At 47.5% G+C, this 16,682-nt stretch overlaps 1 protein-coding gene across 4 annotated transcripts in view; it reads left to right on the plus strand.

Moving 5' to 3' along the window:
• The window catches only part of BCAS1 (brain enriched myelin associated protein 1), a 99,457-nt gene that overhangs the window by 61,785 nt on the left and 20,990 nt on the right, over positions 1 to 16,682 (plus strand). For 3 of the 4 annotated variants that reach the window (XM_040248098.1, XM_040248097.1, XM_040248096.1), the window contains 2 exons: positions 1,639 to 1,815; positions 13,494 to 13,535. In XM_040248098.1, the coding sequence (XP_040104032.1) occupies positions 1,639 to 1,815; positions 13,494 to 13,535 (219 nt within the window). The remainder of the gene's footprint in view (positions 1 to 1,638; positions 1,816 to 13,493; positions 13,536 to 16,682) is intronic. The other variant, XM_040248099.1, reaches the window with a different exon arrangement.

Below are 16,682 nucleotides of genomic sequence, written 5' to 3' on the forward strand. Positions count from 1 at the left end.
ATTCTGTTTTTACTCTCAGACTTTTTTTTTTCCTCTTAATCAGAAAATGTAGTCAAAGATCTGACATCCCTGAGGATTTAAAAGGTTGTGTCACGAGTCCTTGGACCAAGGATCGTTAAAATGGAGACGCCTAAGACGAGGTTAGGCCAGACGAGCCCAGTGTTAGAATTTTTCACACGGTGCTCACTTGTGTAGAGACACAGAGAGACTGTAAGTCTCCCAGCTCTTCCCCTGCCCCGGAGAGCATGGGAGTAACAGCGCAGCCGCTGAGGAGGGCCGATGGCCCCCACGCTGCACGGCGGTCTGGCTGCTCAGAGTGCGGGGAGGAGGAGGAGGGCTGGGGAGCGGGTGGGGAGGCAGGCCCAGGGCCCGAGTGAGCAGCGTGTGCGGCTCCGTGCCAGCGTCCGTCCACTCACTCACATCTACTTTAGACGAGGAGGCTGCGTCTACAAGTGGAGACATGGGGCTTGTGGATGGCTCGTCAGACCCAAACCTCTGTCCCGAGTGCCTCACACAAAGTCTATAGATGTTAGATCTTTAGATCTCTGTAGACTACAGATCGCTGTAGTCAGGGGTCCCTAGCCGCCAGGCCGAGGGCCAGGACCCGTCCCTGGCCTGTTAAGAACCGGGCCACACAGCAGGAGGTGGGCAGCGGCGGGCGAGTGGAGCTTCACCTGTACTTACAGCGGCTCCCGTCGCCTGCACGGCTGCCTGAGCCCTGCCTCTTCTCAGCGCAGCAGCCGCACGAGACTCTCATGGAAGCTAGAGCCCTGCTGTGAACCAAGCCCGCGAGGGTCTAGGTGGGGTGCTCCTTGTGAGAGAGAGCCTAATGCCCGATGTCCTGAGGAGGGGCTGGGCCAGGGGGCTGAGCAGGGAGCAGCTGCAGGTATCCATGATCCTTAGCAGAGAGGTCTGGCTGCACAGCGACCGCAACAGATAGTTACTCGCAGACACATATCAGAACCCTATGAGTGAGTAACAAGCGAGTTGTGTAATTATTTCATCATATATCACAATATAATAACAACAGAAATGAAGCACAGAGTAAACGTAACGCACCGGAACCGTCCCGAAACCCCGGTCTGCGGGAAAATTGTCTTCCACGAACCAGTGCTTGGGGCCCAGGAGGTTGGGAACCACTGGCTGCAGTGACCCCCTCAGGCAGAGTGAGAGCAGGTCATCAGCCCTTCTCTTCTAAAGCAGATATATTAGGACCCATCTTTCACTGCAGATTTTGGATCAGTAAGACAATACATCTTTATCATGTAAACAAACACGAGTGTGTTGGAGATGCACGTTCAGAACACTTTTCTGCAGAGACCACAGTCTAAAGAAGACCCGTGGCTTCAGCACAAACTAACATTCTAACAGCCAAGTGCCCCTTTCTGTCACCTTGAGCCCTAATGTGTTACTTACGTACATATGATACATAATGGTTCTATATATTTTTGCAGAAGAGAAGTATCTGGACTTCTCCCAAGATTTTAACACAAATCCACAACCACATGGAATATTTGGAAAATACAGAAAGTTGTAAAAGGGAAACTTAACGTGCATAACCTCAGCCCACATTTGTAAAGAAAAGCCCTTTCGCTTTTGAAATCCTGCGATGATTAACATTTTTTGTAACTTTTATAGGGAGAGGAAAAGTCAGCCGCCTCCTCAGCCAACCTCAAGTCAGACAAAGCCAACGTTACGCTCCAGGAGCCCCAGGGGGCCGCCAAGAATTCTACACCCACTGAAACAGCAAAGGATGGTGCCAAGGAAAAAGGGGGCCCCAGCTCTCTGCCTCTGGGCAAACTGTTCTGGAAAAAGGTAAGTCCTCGTCTCTAGATTTGGAGAGTCTCTGGGGCCAGGATGACTTGAGAAATGGTTTCCGGTGGGCCAGCCACGGTATTCAGTGATGCATGGAGTTTCTTCTTCAAGCTGACTCAACTCACCCCTGAGCTGGAGACTTGTAACTCACCCCGTGAGAAAAACGCAACGTCTGTTGGGTTACAAGCATGTGTTTTGTGGGAAAGAAAAGGAAATGAACAAGTAGAATTTCCCTTCTTGGAATTACTCCGGTTCGGGACAGAGGGCGGTGGTGTTCCGTGGGTTGTCTTCTTTCTAGTGTGGGGTGGTGGGGGAGGTGGTCCTCGGGTTCTTCCCGCCCTGGCGCCATGGACCACCTCGGGCTGCTCCATCCCTCCTCCCCCAGCCACAGAGCCTCGGTGGCAGCAGCCCTGAGACCTCGCTCTCCTGTCGGAGAATCGCAGCCATCAACCAGTTCACCACCAGGGCAGGCACACAGCGCGCCCTGCGAGGGGAACGTGCAAACTGCCGTCTGAGTTTTCCCCGTAGAGTGAAGGTGCAGAGCAAGGAAGCGAGGTGGGCACACTGACTGATGCTGAGAGCTATTCTGTGATCCTGCTGCCGAGCAAACCTCAGCTGCCACACATGTTCAGAGCCCTTGCCTGCTTTCAGTGTGGCCAAAGATGAGCAAGAAGTCGTGGGAGGGGGAGTTGGAAGCAATTCCAGTGGTACGTCCGTGCGTCTTGGTGCCAGGAAGGCGGTGAACACAGATGCCGCTGGGTATTCGGTTTCTTCTCTTGTCCAGAATCCAGCAGGATTTCGGAAACCTTCTCCCGTTTATTTTCCATTGTACAGAACTCTCCCTTCTGGGTTCTTCCCGGAATACAAGCACTAATACTTAACGAAAACCTTGGGCGATGTCACTTGGCAGATCCACCCTTATTCTCCTTCCTCATCAACTTCTCTCTCTTTTTTTTTTCTTTAACAAAATATTTTATCAGCACTATAATGAAGGGAACAGTTTCCAAGTAAGTTACATCCATATACTGGTGGCAAGGGATAGATTTAAGTGGCTCATATTCAAACATTTTTACTTCTGTAATCATATGTGTTATTCAAAATGTATCAGGAAAGATAAAACTAGCACATTAAATAAGTTCAAGATTTAACATATATTTTGCTCAAGGTGAGGTTACATGTATTTAGTTTAAAAAAATAATCCAAGGAGGAGGCCCTCCCTGGCGTCCAGTGGTTAAGACTCTTCGCTGCCAATGCAGGGGTGAGGGTTCAATCCCTGGTTAGGGAACAAGGATCCCACATGCCACGGGCTGCAGCTGGAAAAAAAAGTTATCCAAAGAAAGAGTTATGTAGTTAATGGTACTACTGCTAATAAGGAAATCAACCCTGAATATTCATTGGAAGGACTGATGCTGACTCTAATACTTTGGCCACCTGATGGGAAGAGCCAACTCTTTGGAAAGAAAAACCCTGATGCTGGGAAAGATTGAAGGCAGGAGGAGAAGGGGACAACAGAGGATGAGATGGTTGGATGGCATCACCATCCACTCAATGGACATGAGTTTGAGCGAGCTCCGGGAGATGGTGATGGACAGGGAGGCCTGGCGTGCTGCGGTCCATCGGGTCACACAGATGGACATAACTTAGCGACTGAGCAGTTAACAGTGCCGAGTAAATAGTAGGAAACTGGGGTCCCCCCAGGAGGCTGACATGAAGACAGAGCTGATGTGTTGAATATCTCTTGGAGGAAAACCACTGTGGAGGATAAAGGGCGTGAGGAGGTGTGGGAGGGGAGAGGCTGCGGGGCCCAGGAGGGGCAGAGTGGCAGGAGGAGAGGGCCGGAGGGCCTCTGGCTGGGGGTGCTGCTGAGCGGGGGTCAAGCAGAGCTCACGCGAGGGGTCCTGTGTTGGGCTTCCAGCACTCTCTGGGCTCGGTCACTGCCAAGGAGCAGCAGGGGGAGCACAGAGGTCGTGGGCGCTGAAGTCGTGACCCTCAGAGGCGGCCCTGCTCACAGGGAGATGGGAGCCGCTCTCGGCCACAGCTGCCACAGGTGGGGCGCTGTTCAGTCGTGTCCGAGTCTTGTGACCCCAGGGACTGTAGCCCGCCAGGCTCCCCTGTCCATGAGATTTCCCAGGCAAGAATGCAGGAGTGGGATGCCAGGGGAGCTTCCCGACCCAGGGCTCGAACCTGCGTCTGCTGCACTGGGAGGCAGCTTCCTTACCGCTGAGCCACCAGGGAAGGCCGCAGGGTATGGGCAGTGTGGCCAAAGCTGCCCAGGAGGCTGGCAAACAGTGGAGGTTTCAGGAGCACTGACGCGCAGACCAGACTCTGAGTCCCAGTCCACCTCCACGAGCCTCGGCTTCCCCATCTGAGAAATGCAGACAGTAATAGTCCCGTGTCATGGAAATGAGTGAGGAGTAGGGAGCGTGGGTAAAACCCGTGCCCTGTGGGTCACACAGCAGCAGCCGAGGAGCCTGTGTCTTGCCCACGTGCTCGAGGGTTGAGGCGTGAGTCAGGCCCACTGTGACATCTCTCTGTGCCAGCCTCTGGGGAAGCTTCTGAACGTAAAAACCTCCCATGCTTTATCTTTCCTGATCTTTGGCGTCTATGAGAGACGTGTTGATTCATCTTTGAAATTTCGGCTCTTCCCACTGAAAATAAAAGTCAGGACCACTTGGCACTCAGGTACTCATTTATTTCAGTCTCACTGGTTCTTGCACCAGCATCTGCTTTATTTCTTTAGTAGGTCATACAAACAATGAAGTTAAGAGAAACTGAAAACCAAATCACCTCTGATCTTGTCTTGTCTTCTTGCATGCAGAGAAAACAGATCTGTATGGATGTGAGGGGGAGTTTCACTCATCCCACAGCAGTTTTAATCACTCTCTTTGTGCTACGTATTTTTTTTAATGCGTGTGTGTGTGTGTGCAGGTCCTAGGCACTGAAAAAATATCAGGGAGCAGATCGCTGCCCTCCAGTAGCTCCCGTTCTCTTAGAGGAGCTTATTTCTTGTAGGAGCAAAATGACAGTCTTTGTCTTTTTTAAATTAGAAGAAGATTTGGTTATAAAACCATTCTTGTAAAATTCTTGAGAGCAAAGAGAAACACTAGAAAATTCTGATATTTTCACTAACTCTAAGCTCGCTTTCTTTTAATTGAGAAGCTTTTAAACAAACAAATTTTGAAGTCTCTAAGTCTGCAATTAGGAACATCAGAAAGGAAATTTTCCCCTAAAGGCTGTCAATATGAAATTATACATTATTTTGATTTATAGTCTTGATTGCTAAAGTAGTTCTTATTATAAACAAAAATAACCTTTGAGAAAATTAATTTCACATTTTGTTATGCTTGCCAAAAAGATGTTTAAGCCCAGTTCTGTGGACTGACTGCACCATTTCAGAGTAATTGGGATACTATTTGCTCTGTGACCTTGCGAAAGTCACTTACTCTGTTTGGGTCTCTTTTTCCTCACTTGTTGAGTGAAAAGATCGGAATAGCTGATCTTAAAAAACCCTCGGGATGGCAAGTTGGCATAACAGCCAGAGTCAGAAAGATGGGGTTCTGTAACTTTAGGCAAATTATTTAACCCTTCTGAGCGTTTACTTTCTTACCTGTAATATAGGGACCATGTCTGTCTCATGGTGCTGTTTTGAGAGTCCGTCATTTACATGGAGAGCATTTGAGACATAGTAAGTGCTCAGTGAACAGTGCTTCTCTCGTTTTTTCAAGTAAAACATCGCTGGTTACAAACTAAGTATCCAAGTGCAGCTTCTGGAGCCCACAGCCCGTGCGGGGCAAAGGGAATATCAGACTCATCTGCTGCCATCGAAAGGCTTGAAATCCACTCGGAGGGACAGCATGTGTATGAATACATGCACGCCTGTATGTGTGTGTGCCTGTATGCGGTTGGTAAGTGATGCATTTATTTGAAGCATCTTCAAAATGGCTCTTTTCCTACTTTCCTTTGGAGGAGACAAATGATGAAGTAGAAAAACAATGTGAGCTCTGAAGCCAAAGAGACACATAATCAAATCTCAGCTCTGGCAGTGACTGCCTATTTGAACTTGAGCAAAGAATTTAAACCCTCTAAGCCTCACTTTCCTCAGCTCTGAAAACAGGAAGTGATACCTACCTTTCATGATCTGGGAGAGGAGTTGGACAATGGGTACAAAGTGGCTGGCATTTGAGGAGTGACAGCTTCATTCCCAAACAGTCACGTGTGGAGTCTAATATTAATCCGTGGGGTGCAGGTTACCAGGGCCACGGGTGTTTAGACAAGGGGGCAGCCAGGGTAGGTCAAAGTAGACTAAGAGAACTTAAACATCCCTCTGACTCGTATGGCTTATTTGCTCAAAAAGCGAATCCCAGAGTCCACTGGGATCCAGTTAGACAGCCCAGCATAGGGACTTCCTTGGTGGTCCAGTGGCTAAGACTCCACACTCCCAAGGCCGGGGGCAGGGGTCTGATGCCTGGTCCGGAAACTAAGATCCCGCCTGCTTGCATGGTGCAGCCAAAAAAATACATAAATAAACCAAGAAAAGGCTGGCCTAGGTCTGGATGACTATGGAAGCACTTGAAAGACGGGCTTAAGCATTCTGATAGGAAAGGTCTTCCTTCAGATCTGCGGTGAAGTCAGTGAAGGCAGAACAGCTGCCGCATGGTCCAGATGGCGCTCCTGGAAGACCCAGTAGCAACAGGGTGTCTGCTGGCTGAAGTGCTACCATCTGACAGCATCTGAAAGCAACATTCCTTTAAGAACTGCGGTGCTCTTTGAAGGAGAGGCGCTCTTGTAAATCAAGTTTATATGATAAGTACATGTGCCGTTTAGATCCTTATTCTCAGCAATATAAATGTCCAAACCAGATCCTTTAGCTTTCAAACTGGGTTTTTGTCGTTGTTAACAAAGCTGGACAACTTTAAACTCATTAGATAACGGCCAGATGTCCAGTTTGTTGAAAAGGATTGAAGCGTTTCTGGTTTTGAGGTTTGAATGAGAATCCCACTCTCGGTGTGTTTGCTTATCACACCTTATCGTGTTCCTCTGACTGAGGGGCTTGACGGCGCTGGTGTGCCGAGATCGACCTTGCATTCTAGAATCATTCTGTCTTCATTCATTTTGAAGTGAGTTGTGGTGCCCTCCGATTCTCCTTCCTGTCTGAATTCCCTTCCTGCACATATTCCCAAGGTGGAGGAGTTAGTCGTCTCTCCTCTTCCTCAAAGATTAGCCACCAGAGCGTACTCCCTGGCAATGGAAGTGATGAATTGGAATCTGGTCCTGCTGGGTCCTCAGCTCGCAGGCTTTTGCCCTGTGGGAAAGAGGAGGAGAAAAAGCGGAAGTTGTTGGATGACTTTGTCATTGTGTACTGAGCCCGGGAACCATGCTGGTTACAGATACACATTAAATGTGAGCTCCAGGATGGCAGCTTTGAAGGAGAATTAGAGACACACCTCAAACTTCAAAGGGAGGCATGGTTTTAGAATAAAAGCTACAGTTTAATAGGTATTGGAACAGAGACCTAGAAATTACAGGGGGTCTGCTTCCGTTTTGCAAACTGACATGGAATACTAATGTAAAAAAATATATATTAGCCTGCTGCCTAACACATAGCCCAATAATGTGGAGTTTTGTTATTATCTGTTAGTATTACTATTTTTCTTCAGTTCTATAGAGTTGCATCCGAGGCATATTCACAAGATAGGGAGAAGCAGGCCAACAAAGAATGTTTATTAGAGGATCAGAACCACATGCAAGAAGCATCTGGAATCTGGCCTCAGGCCTGTTTATTCCGAGTTTTTATTTGTAACTTGGTCAATAAACTGTGAAGCACGTTTATCAAGTTTATGAGCTGGGTGGGCTCATTAATGCAATCCAAAATATATGCAATAAGGATCTCAAAATACTGGCACAGCCGGCTGAAGTTAGGACGTCCTGGGCTTTTTGTTTAATGAAGTTCACTGTGCCACTGTCCTGATGGGACAGCTCATCACGTATTTGAACAGAGTCATGCCATCCGGCTCCCCGTTCCAACGCTGGAACTTGATAGAACCCAAGAGCAGTGTTAGAAATGTCTTTTCCAAAGGGATTCAGGAACAACCATGTATCTGGGCCAGACACAAGGGAATTTTAAAAGCAACATGATATTAATCAAGAAAAGTTATTTAAAATTTATTTTATTAAAGTTAATTTCTGCTAAACGGCAAAGTAGCTCAATTAGACGTGTCCTTGCCGTCTCAGATGGTAAAGAATCTGCCTCCAATGTGGAAGACCCAGACTCAATCCCTGGGTCAGAAAGATTCCCTGGGGAAGGGAATGGCTACCCACCCCAGTGTTCTTGCCTGGAGAATCCCATGGACCGAGGAGCCTGGTGGGCTCCCATGGGGTTACAAGGAGTTGGATGCAGCTGAGCGACTAACATTTTCACTTTCACGTTATACGTTCTTTATCATATTCTTTTCCGATACAGTTCATCACAGGATATAGAATATAGTCCCCTGTGCTATACAGTAGGACCTCATTGCTTAGCTGTTCTCTGTGTAATAGTCTCCATCTGCTAATCCCAAACTTCTCATCCGTCCCTCCGCACCCCTTCTCCCTCTTGGCAACCACAAGTTCTTCTCTGTGTCTGTGAGTCTGTTTCTGTTTCATTGATAAATCCATCTGTGTCATATTTTGGATTCCACATATAAGTGATATCATATGACGTTTACCTTTGTCTGACTCACTTCGCTTAGTGTGATAATCTCTAGGTCCATCTATCTGGTTGCAAATGGCAATATTCATTCTTATGACTGAGTGGCATTTCAGCGTGTGTGTGTGTGTGAGTGTGTGTGTGTGTCTGTGTGCGCGTGTGTGCGTATGTGAGTGTGTGCGTGTGCGTGCGCATGTGCATGCATGTGTGCGTGTGTGTGTGTGTGGGTGTGCGCGTGTGCACGTGTGTGCGTGTGTGTGTGTTGTGCATGTGTGTGTGTGAGTGCATGTGTGAGTGTGCGTGCGTGTGTGTATGTGCATGTGTGTGCGTGTAGGTGTGCGTGTGTGTGCGTGTGTGTGTTGTGCATGTGTGTGTGCGTGCGTGTGTGTGAGTGTGTGCGTGTGTGTGTGCATGTGTGTGTGTGAGTGTATGTGTGAGTGTGTGTGTGTGTGCGTGTGTGTGTGCGTTTGCGTGCATGTGTGTGCATGTGTGTGTGCATGTGTGTGTGTGTGCATGTGTGTGCGCATGAGTGTGAGTGTGTGTGCATGCGTGTGTGAGTGCGTGTGTGCGTGCGTGTGTGTGCATGTGTGTGTGTGCGTGTGTGTGTGTGTGCGTGTGCGTGTTTGCGTGCGTGTGTGTGTGCATTTGCGTGCGTGTGTGTGTGCATGTGTGTGTGCGTGTGTGTGTGTGCGTGTGTGAGTGTGTGTGCGTGTGTGAGTGTGTGTGTGAGTGTGTGCATGTGTGGGTGTTGTGCATGTGTGTGTGAGTGCGTGTGTGTGAGTGTGCATGCATGTGTGTGTGTGCGTGTGTGTGTGTGTGTGCACACTGCATCTTCTTTGTCCATTCATCTGTTGATGGACGTTCAGATTTCTTCCATTTCTTGCTTCTGTGAATTAGGGTGCATATATCTTTTTGAATTAGAATTTTGTCTGCATATATGCCCAGGAGCGGGATTCCTGGGTCATATAACAACCCTGTTTTTAGTTTTTGAGGAAGCTCCACACTATTTTCCATAGTGGCTGCACCAGTATACATTCCCATCAACAATGTCGGGAGATTCCCTAAGAAAAGCCTTAAGTAGGTCAGGTAGGCCTAGATGATGCCACTTCCCCCCAGCATGGCGAAAGTCCCTTCCACTCATCGAGCGTGTACTCCGAGCAGGCGCTGTGCTAGGCGCTTCACACACCTCGCCTTCACACCAGCCATTTCCCCACGCTGAAGCACGCCAATGCACACGCCGGCTCCCCCACCCGGGTAGTTCTAGGGCTGTAAGAAAGGTGATCGGGGCTCGGTTGAGGCCTCTCTGTGCTCCTCCTGATGGTCCCTCACTCCTCCGCCCCTAGAGCCACCGAGGAGGGGGTCCCCGCCAGCTGACCCGATGCTTTGCTGATGTCCTCGGAGCCTGCCGCCGCTCCCCTGCCCCTCGAGAGGCGGTGGAGAAAACTCTCTTTGGGAAGCTCAGCTCTGGGAGCAGCTGCTCGGGGCAGAGAGACACCCTTGGCACCCATGCAGCCCTCTTTTCCCCAGGGCACACCCAGCTCGAGGGCAGCTAAGCTGGGTTGGATAAGGGGCTCTCCAACCACTAGCATCCTCCCCAAAACTACCCTTGCAGGATGCTGGCTCCCCAGAGTCCTTACTTCCACGGATGAGTTCTCTTCCCGTTTCTTAAAATTTTTATTTCTGCTCTTCCCGTACCCTCTCACTTCTAGAAAAGACTGTAGACACCTGAACCCTCATTGCAACACAGTTCAAGTTGTTCTTACCCTCCTACATACACCTCGCAGTGTCTCTTGACACCCGTGGAAAGGAGGGTCCTGACATCTGCACTGGGAGGAGCTGCCCTGTGGCCGGACCCCAGCCCCCAGATGTAGATGAGTCTCAGCTCTGCCTCAGGCATGACTCCCTTCACAGGCTTTATTGTGTGTAATCCTCAGAACAACCATCTAAGCGCCAGCTTTTGGTGTGTGAACTGAGGTTCAGAGAGACGTGGTTGACTTGCCCGAGGTTGCACAGCTACAACAGTGAATTTGAACCTGATTCCACAGTCCAAGACGCTCAGGACCTGGGTTCTGAGCAGGTTGCCACACATGTGTCAGACCCTAACGGGCAATAAGAACCCGGTGTCTCGTTACCTGATCTGGGGTCCTTCTTCTAACCGGATATTTCAGCTTTCCCCAACTTGAAGGTTATGCCCGTAAGCCAGTGTGCAAATGTACAGGAAAGTGCAAGATGGCTTTGAATGGCTCCTGGAGACAACTCTAAACATTTAATCCATCATGTAATGCAAAGTTATCTTCTTTCCATTCTACTCCATTTCCTCTGGTGACATTAACTATAAGATCTCTTCTTGGTATTAAGAAGCATTTGTTACTGTGTTTACACTTGATGATCTCTCTTCTTAACAAAGACTTAAAAATAATTAGAATTTGATGAGCACCATTACGCATTGCAGTGGTTTTAATACATTCTTCTGGTTATGGGGAGGACATTGATATGACGTTCATGTCAAGCTGTTTTCTTTTAAAATACATTTGTTTAAATGAAAAGATAGTCAACTTAAAGAAAAATATCAAGTAAATACAGATGGTACACGGACAGGTCAAGAATTGTGAAAACAGTATGCAGATTACTTTGAGAAATGGTCCACTGGACCAATTCCCAACATAAGGAGTGTTTTGCTGGGTAGTATAGCTTTAAAGTAAGAGACAGCCATATCTTTCGGAACAGACAACACTTACAACGGCAACTCCCAAAACATTAGCAGGATCGGGACGAGCGGAGCTGCAATGAAGATGACAGAAACCTCACTGTCTGGAGGCGTCCCTTCCACATCTCAGCCTCACCTACACTCAGCTCTCAGCTTCCTCTGGAAAACAGTGAGCCGTCAACAGCCAAGAGCTTTCCCAACACAGGAAACCAGCGCACAAACCAGCCTCCTTCTAACGCCCCGGGCAGCAGAGAGAGCCTGGCAAGTCAGCAGTGCTGTTCTCGCATGGAGGGAGGGTTTTTCAGCTCAGTGTACACAGTATATTGACTCTTGAAACCTTTGTGGGTCAGGTTGAAGGCAGTCTGCTTAAAATGTCATTTAATTCTTTGCCTTTCCCTAGGATTAAACAGTACCCCAGTGGTCTTGGGAAGAAGGGGTGTGGTTCCAAGACAGCTACACTACTTGCCATTGCTTCTGAATGTTCTATGATTTTCCAACAATCAAAAGCTTCCAGAAAACCCACAATCCATTTTAGGGACATTTTTTCTGTGCTCAGGTAAGCTTCAGTGTGAGAAGAAGATAAGTAAAAATTAGTGGTCAAATCTGAAGATCTCATCTAGAAAGTTCTGGGAGAAGAGAAAGAAGCTCACACAGTTACCAAAAAATGTTTCTGATCCTTCAAATCATCATGACAGGGGGGGAAACTGGCTTTTGGAAGCATTTCCATCATTTTCTGGTTTTATCATCCTAAACAAGTGACTCCAGCTCTCTGAACTTTGCTTCTTGCTGTGTAAGTGAAGATTAGCATACTGACCGCTTGGGACTACTTTAAGTCAGATAATGTCTACAAAGCGCCAAATAAAGAGGATATGTTCATAAATGTCAGGTCCCTTCTCTCTCGCACACTGCATGTTTTCAAGGTAAAAATAAAGGCAGGGCTTGGGGCAAAATCGACATAGGTGGGGCTCCCTTGATGGCTCAGTGGTAAAGAATCCCCCTGCCGATGCAGGAGATCAATCCCTGAAGATCTCACGTGCCTCGGAGCAACTAAGCCCGTGCGTCACAACTGTGGAGCCTATGACCTGGAGCCCAGGAGCCAAGCCTCTGAGCCCACGTCCCGCAGCGGCTGAAGCTCACGACCCGCAACAAGAGAAGCCACCTCAGTGAGAAGTCCTGGCAGCAGCGGAGAGCAGGCCCTGCTCGCCGCGGCCGGAGAGAAGCGGGGGCAGCAGCGGAGAGAAGCGGGGGCAGCAGCGGAGAGAAGCCGGGGCAGCAGCGGAGAGAAGCCGGGGGCAGCAGCGGAGACCCAGCATAGGCAGAGAGAAATAAATACATAAACACCGACAGAGAAAGAGTTCCTGCCCTGGCGTCCAAGAGAAGAGATGAAAGGGTCTATGAACACCCTGGAGTTCTTTGTAAAATATTTTGTTCAAGCTTACTTTTCTGGGAAGAGAATCCAGCTCTGACAAGTGAGTCTCGCAGTGGCCTGTAACCACCACCCATCCACCTCAAAATGCGTCAGAACAACTGCAAGAAATATGCAAAGACAAACTCTCGAGTTGGAGCTTGGCAAGCCTACAGGGTGATTGTGACCCTGACCTTTGATAGAATCTGGTAATACCTCTCCTGTCTGGGGCAGGACCGAGATGCTAGACTTGCTGCAGGAATGAGCAGCATTGGAAGCTGGATATGTTGGACCCCAGCCCTCTGGCCCTCCATGGAAGTATTTTAACCCGATTATTCTTTGGCACAATGACCTTGGCCCACATCGAAGGCTGGTGAGAAGCAGCTTCAGATGCTGGCCACTGCCCGACCATCAGGATAAGGCTGAGGACCCTGCTTGTGACATCAGTGCCTGCTTCCTCTCAGAGGATCACAGGATGGGTTGCTCTGGACATATGACCAGAATTTCCCCGAGCAGCTCGTGCATCTTACCTAACAGTGACTGTCTCGTGTGATGGTAGATCCCTCTTCAACAGCTACCAGGAACTGTCAAGGCAAACGTGTTATGAATACTTGTCCGCAGCCAGCGCTGCCATTTCTGTTTTCTGTAGCATCCCCTCATCGCTCCATTTGTATTCAGGCTGCGTCTGTATGTTCATTGTTCCTTCACTGCATTTTAAAATACATCATTTAATTTACACTGTTTATATTTGTATAAACCTCGTTTGCGTTCATCTTGGAACAAGGTGTGCATAAGCAATGTCCAAAAATGGGACCAGAAAGCTGTTAGCCCTGGTTTTGGTAACATCCTAACTCTTGCTTTTGTTTTTATCTTCCCTTTAGTCAGTTAAAGAGGATTCAATCCCCACAGGTGCAGAGGAGAATGTAAGTTACACACGAAATGACAGAATCATTCCATATTCATCTCTGGCGTGATGGACCCCTGGGCACGTCAGCTCTGGGGCTGTGGGTTCTTGCATGCTCCAAGTGTGATTCACCCACTGTAGACTCTTTCACCCTTTCACGCGATTAGTGACCATGGGGGAATGACTTTGCATCAGTGGTTGTAACGCCCATTGAATCAATGCAGATAAAATGCAGAATCAGAGCACGCGTTTGTAGCGTTTGTTACCATTTAGGGGCTGAAAGAGTCTACTCAACCTAAGAGCATCTCGCTCCTTCCTTAAGGGACTTGATGCTGCACCCTCGGCTTCATTTGACTTCGACTGCTCTTTCGCTTTTATTTCCATGGCAACCTAGATTCTCTACTAACCGTGGGTGGTACCAGGACAGGTAGTTGCACCAGGCATCAGAGCATATTGCTGCAATAGACGCTGTGAGACATTCTCTTCGGCAGGAGAGCTGACTCCATGGGTCTACACTTGACAGACACAAGTTGAGCCTCGCTCTCTTTGGGGGCTTTAATTTCCAAGAGTGATGGTCAAGACTTTCAAGACAGTGCATTCATGTCTAAGAAGATGGCTCCGTGTAAGCCATCACACAAATGTATCATTCCAAAACATCTTCCAGGGAGATGAACAAATTGGCCTCAAGAGTGTCAGACCCAAAGCAGCAGCTGTCTGCTCTAAAAGAAGTGCAGTCTTTGGAAAAAAATGTTATAAGTGGGCTACGTAAGTTCACAACTCCTTAAGATAGAAACTGATTGCTATCATTTTACCAAAGCAGAATATGTTTGGCTCTTCCAAGATGTCTCTTGTTTGCTTGCCATGGATGGGGCTTGTGTTTTCACTTTTATTTAATTGCTGGAACTGAGCAGAAGTCGAAAATCCAAATGTGTCCAGAAATCTTGACTGTGATGTGGAGTAAAAATTGGAATGGCTGTGTCGTAATTCTTGCTGGGAGAGAGAGCTTTGGAATCTGCTTTGTCGCTGCTGTTGCTTCTCTCTCTTTCCTCCCTCCCTCCTCCCTGTCTTCCTTCTCCCTTCCTTCTCTCTCCCTCCCTTCCCCTTCTCCCTCCCCCTTTTTGGAGCCAAATTTACTAGCTTGTAAAGCTCAGGACTCTTGTAACTCCAGAAAATTCTCATGAGTTTACTATTTTCTAGAAAAATCTAACCCTCCATTTCAGCACGCTACAAGGGGGAACTCCATGAGTCTTCTTCCCAGGAACTTTAAATTTAAAAGCTGCAGGTTAAGTCCAAAGCATCTGTTAGCTTCCAAGTTCCATGTTTTTTGAAGTGAAACGTCTTTTTGTATGCCTGTGTGTAGGAATCCTATCCAAGGAATCCTGTGTCTCTTGCAGCTTGCATATGCAAATACAGAGTAGATCTCTAACCGGCAAATATAAAGTGTCTCATTTTCTACTGTGAAATTTAGAACACAAAAATAACATGAATTAGAGTTAAATGATTGACACCAAAAGATAACACAAAATCAGACAGAGATGCAAGGAAACGCAAAATATTTTGTCAAGAAAATAAAAAAGCGTTTTAAAATGCTTTCAGTTGCTTAGCCCTACCAATAATGTTCTCATTTTGAGATTCCACATTTCATCTCCTAATTGACAACTAGTTGAAAAGAATATGGTAAATACGTTGTGATCTTGGCCCCATCACCCCCAGGCTGTGCTACCTTTTGGACCTCAGTTTACCCACCTCTTAAATAGCCGTAATAATATGACTCACCCCTTGTAAGGATTCTTGTGAGAATTGTATGAATAATGCCTGAAACACGAAAGAACTCAGTAATTCAGGGGTTGGCAAACTGCAGTCCACGGGCCAAATCTAGCCCATCACCTGTGTTTGTATGACCCACACGCTAAGTGAGAATGGTTCTTACATTTTGAATGGTTGGAAAAGAAAAATCAGAAGAATACTATTTTGTGATATATGAAAATTATACACAATTCAGATTTCCGCATTTATAGATAGAGTTTTATTAGAACACAGACGCCTGCCTTCCTTTGCCCAGTCTGTCGCTGCTTTCAGGCCGCAGGGGCAGAGCCATCTCAGGGCCTCTCGCAGGAAGTCTATCGCCCCCTGCAGGAACGTCTGTGCACGTGCGGCGTAACATCGGGAAGTGGGCGCTTCCCAGTGATCAGGGTTTCTGTTTCCTTGTGAAATTACACACCTCCCAGCTGACTCAGTGTCCACATGGAGTGAAGATGTATGAAAAACAGTTAATCAGTTTAATTTCCTTCTCCTGAGTAAAAGAGGTGGTGTTAGTCAAAGCAATGGACCGTACTCTAGACTTTCAGAACGAGACGCGTTACAAGAGCCCTTTCACTTGCAACTTGTTATGGCTAAAATGTGGTTGAATTTACTTTTAGAAAATATCTCCACCATGAGTTCCCAAAACTGATCTATCAACCAGCGCAAATCAAAGAGCAGAGTGATTTCAAATTGTTTCATGAAAAGAAAAATAAGGTTTTTGAAACCAATGAACTCTTTTCATAGACTAACCCTCTGGTTCTATCAGGGGAAAGTTTTTATTCATCCCGATTACAGAGAATATTGAGTCCTTTCATTATAATCTGAAAACATCTGGAACACTGGTTAACCTGAGGTCGTGTTCTAACTCAGGAGGGGAGGAAAGCTTTCCTTCCCAAGAAGCTCCGAGATCAGTGGAACAGGTAGTTCTGCTGTTTTCCTCTTAGTGAGGAACTTGTCAGCTGCAAGTGAGAGAACACCCAGCTCTACCTGGAGAAAAAGAAAGTGAAATTTGTTGGCCCTCACGCTCTCCCTTGGCTCAACCTTCCTGGCCTGGCTACTTTCTCAGATTTTCAATAGCACGTCAGCCAGTGCAGAATAAAGGAGAGACCCGTCCAGCAGCAACCCTACATGTCCTGGAATTTGTCCTTTTTCATTGACTTAAGTGGGTTCGCATGCTTTATTAGTCAGCATCTGCCAGGTTGTGTTGCAGTAACAACCAAGCCCCAGAGCCAGGGGTTTTCAATAGCAAAAATCCTTTCCCCCCCTCGCTTATGCTGTGTATCAGCTGCGAGTTGGGTATACAAGTAAAATCACTACAATATCTTTGCAATCAAATAACAGGTTATAAATGACAGGTTATAAA

The sequence above is a fragment of the Oryx dammah genome, unplaced genomic scaffold (assembly GCF_014754425.2).
Source record: "Oryx dammah isolate SB20612 unplaced genomic scaffold, SCBI_Odam_1.1 HiC_scaffold_10, whole genome shotgun sequence".
NCBI lineage: Eukaryota > Metazoa > Chordata > Mammalia > Artiodactyla > Bovidae > Oryx > Oryx dammah.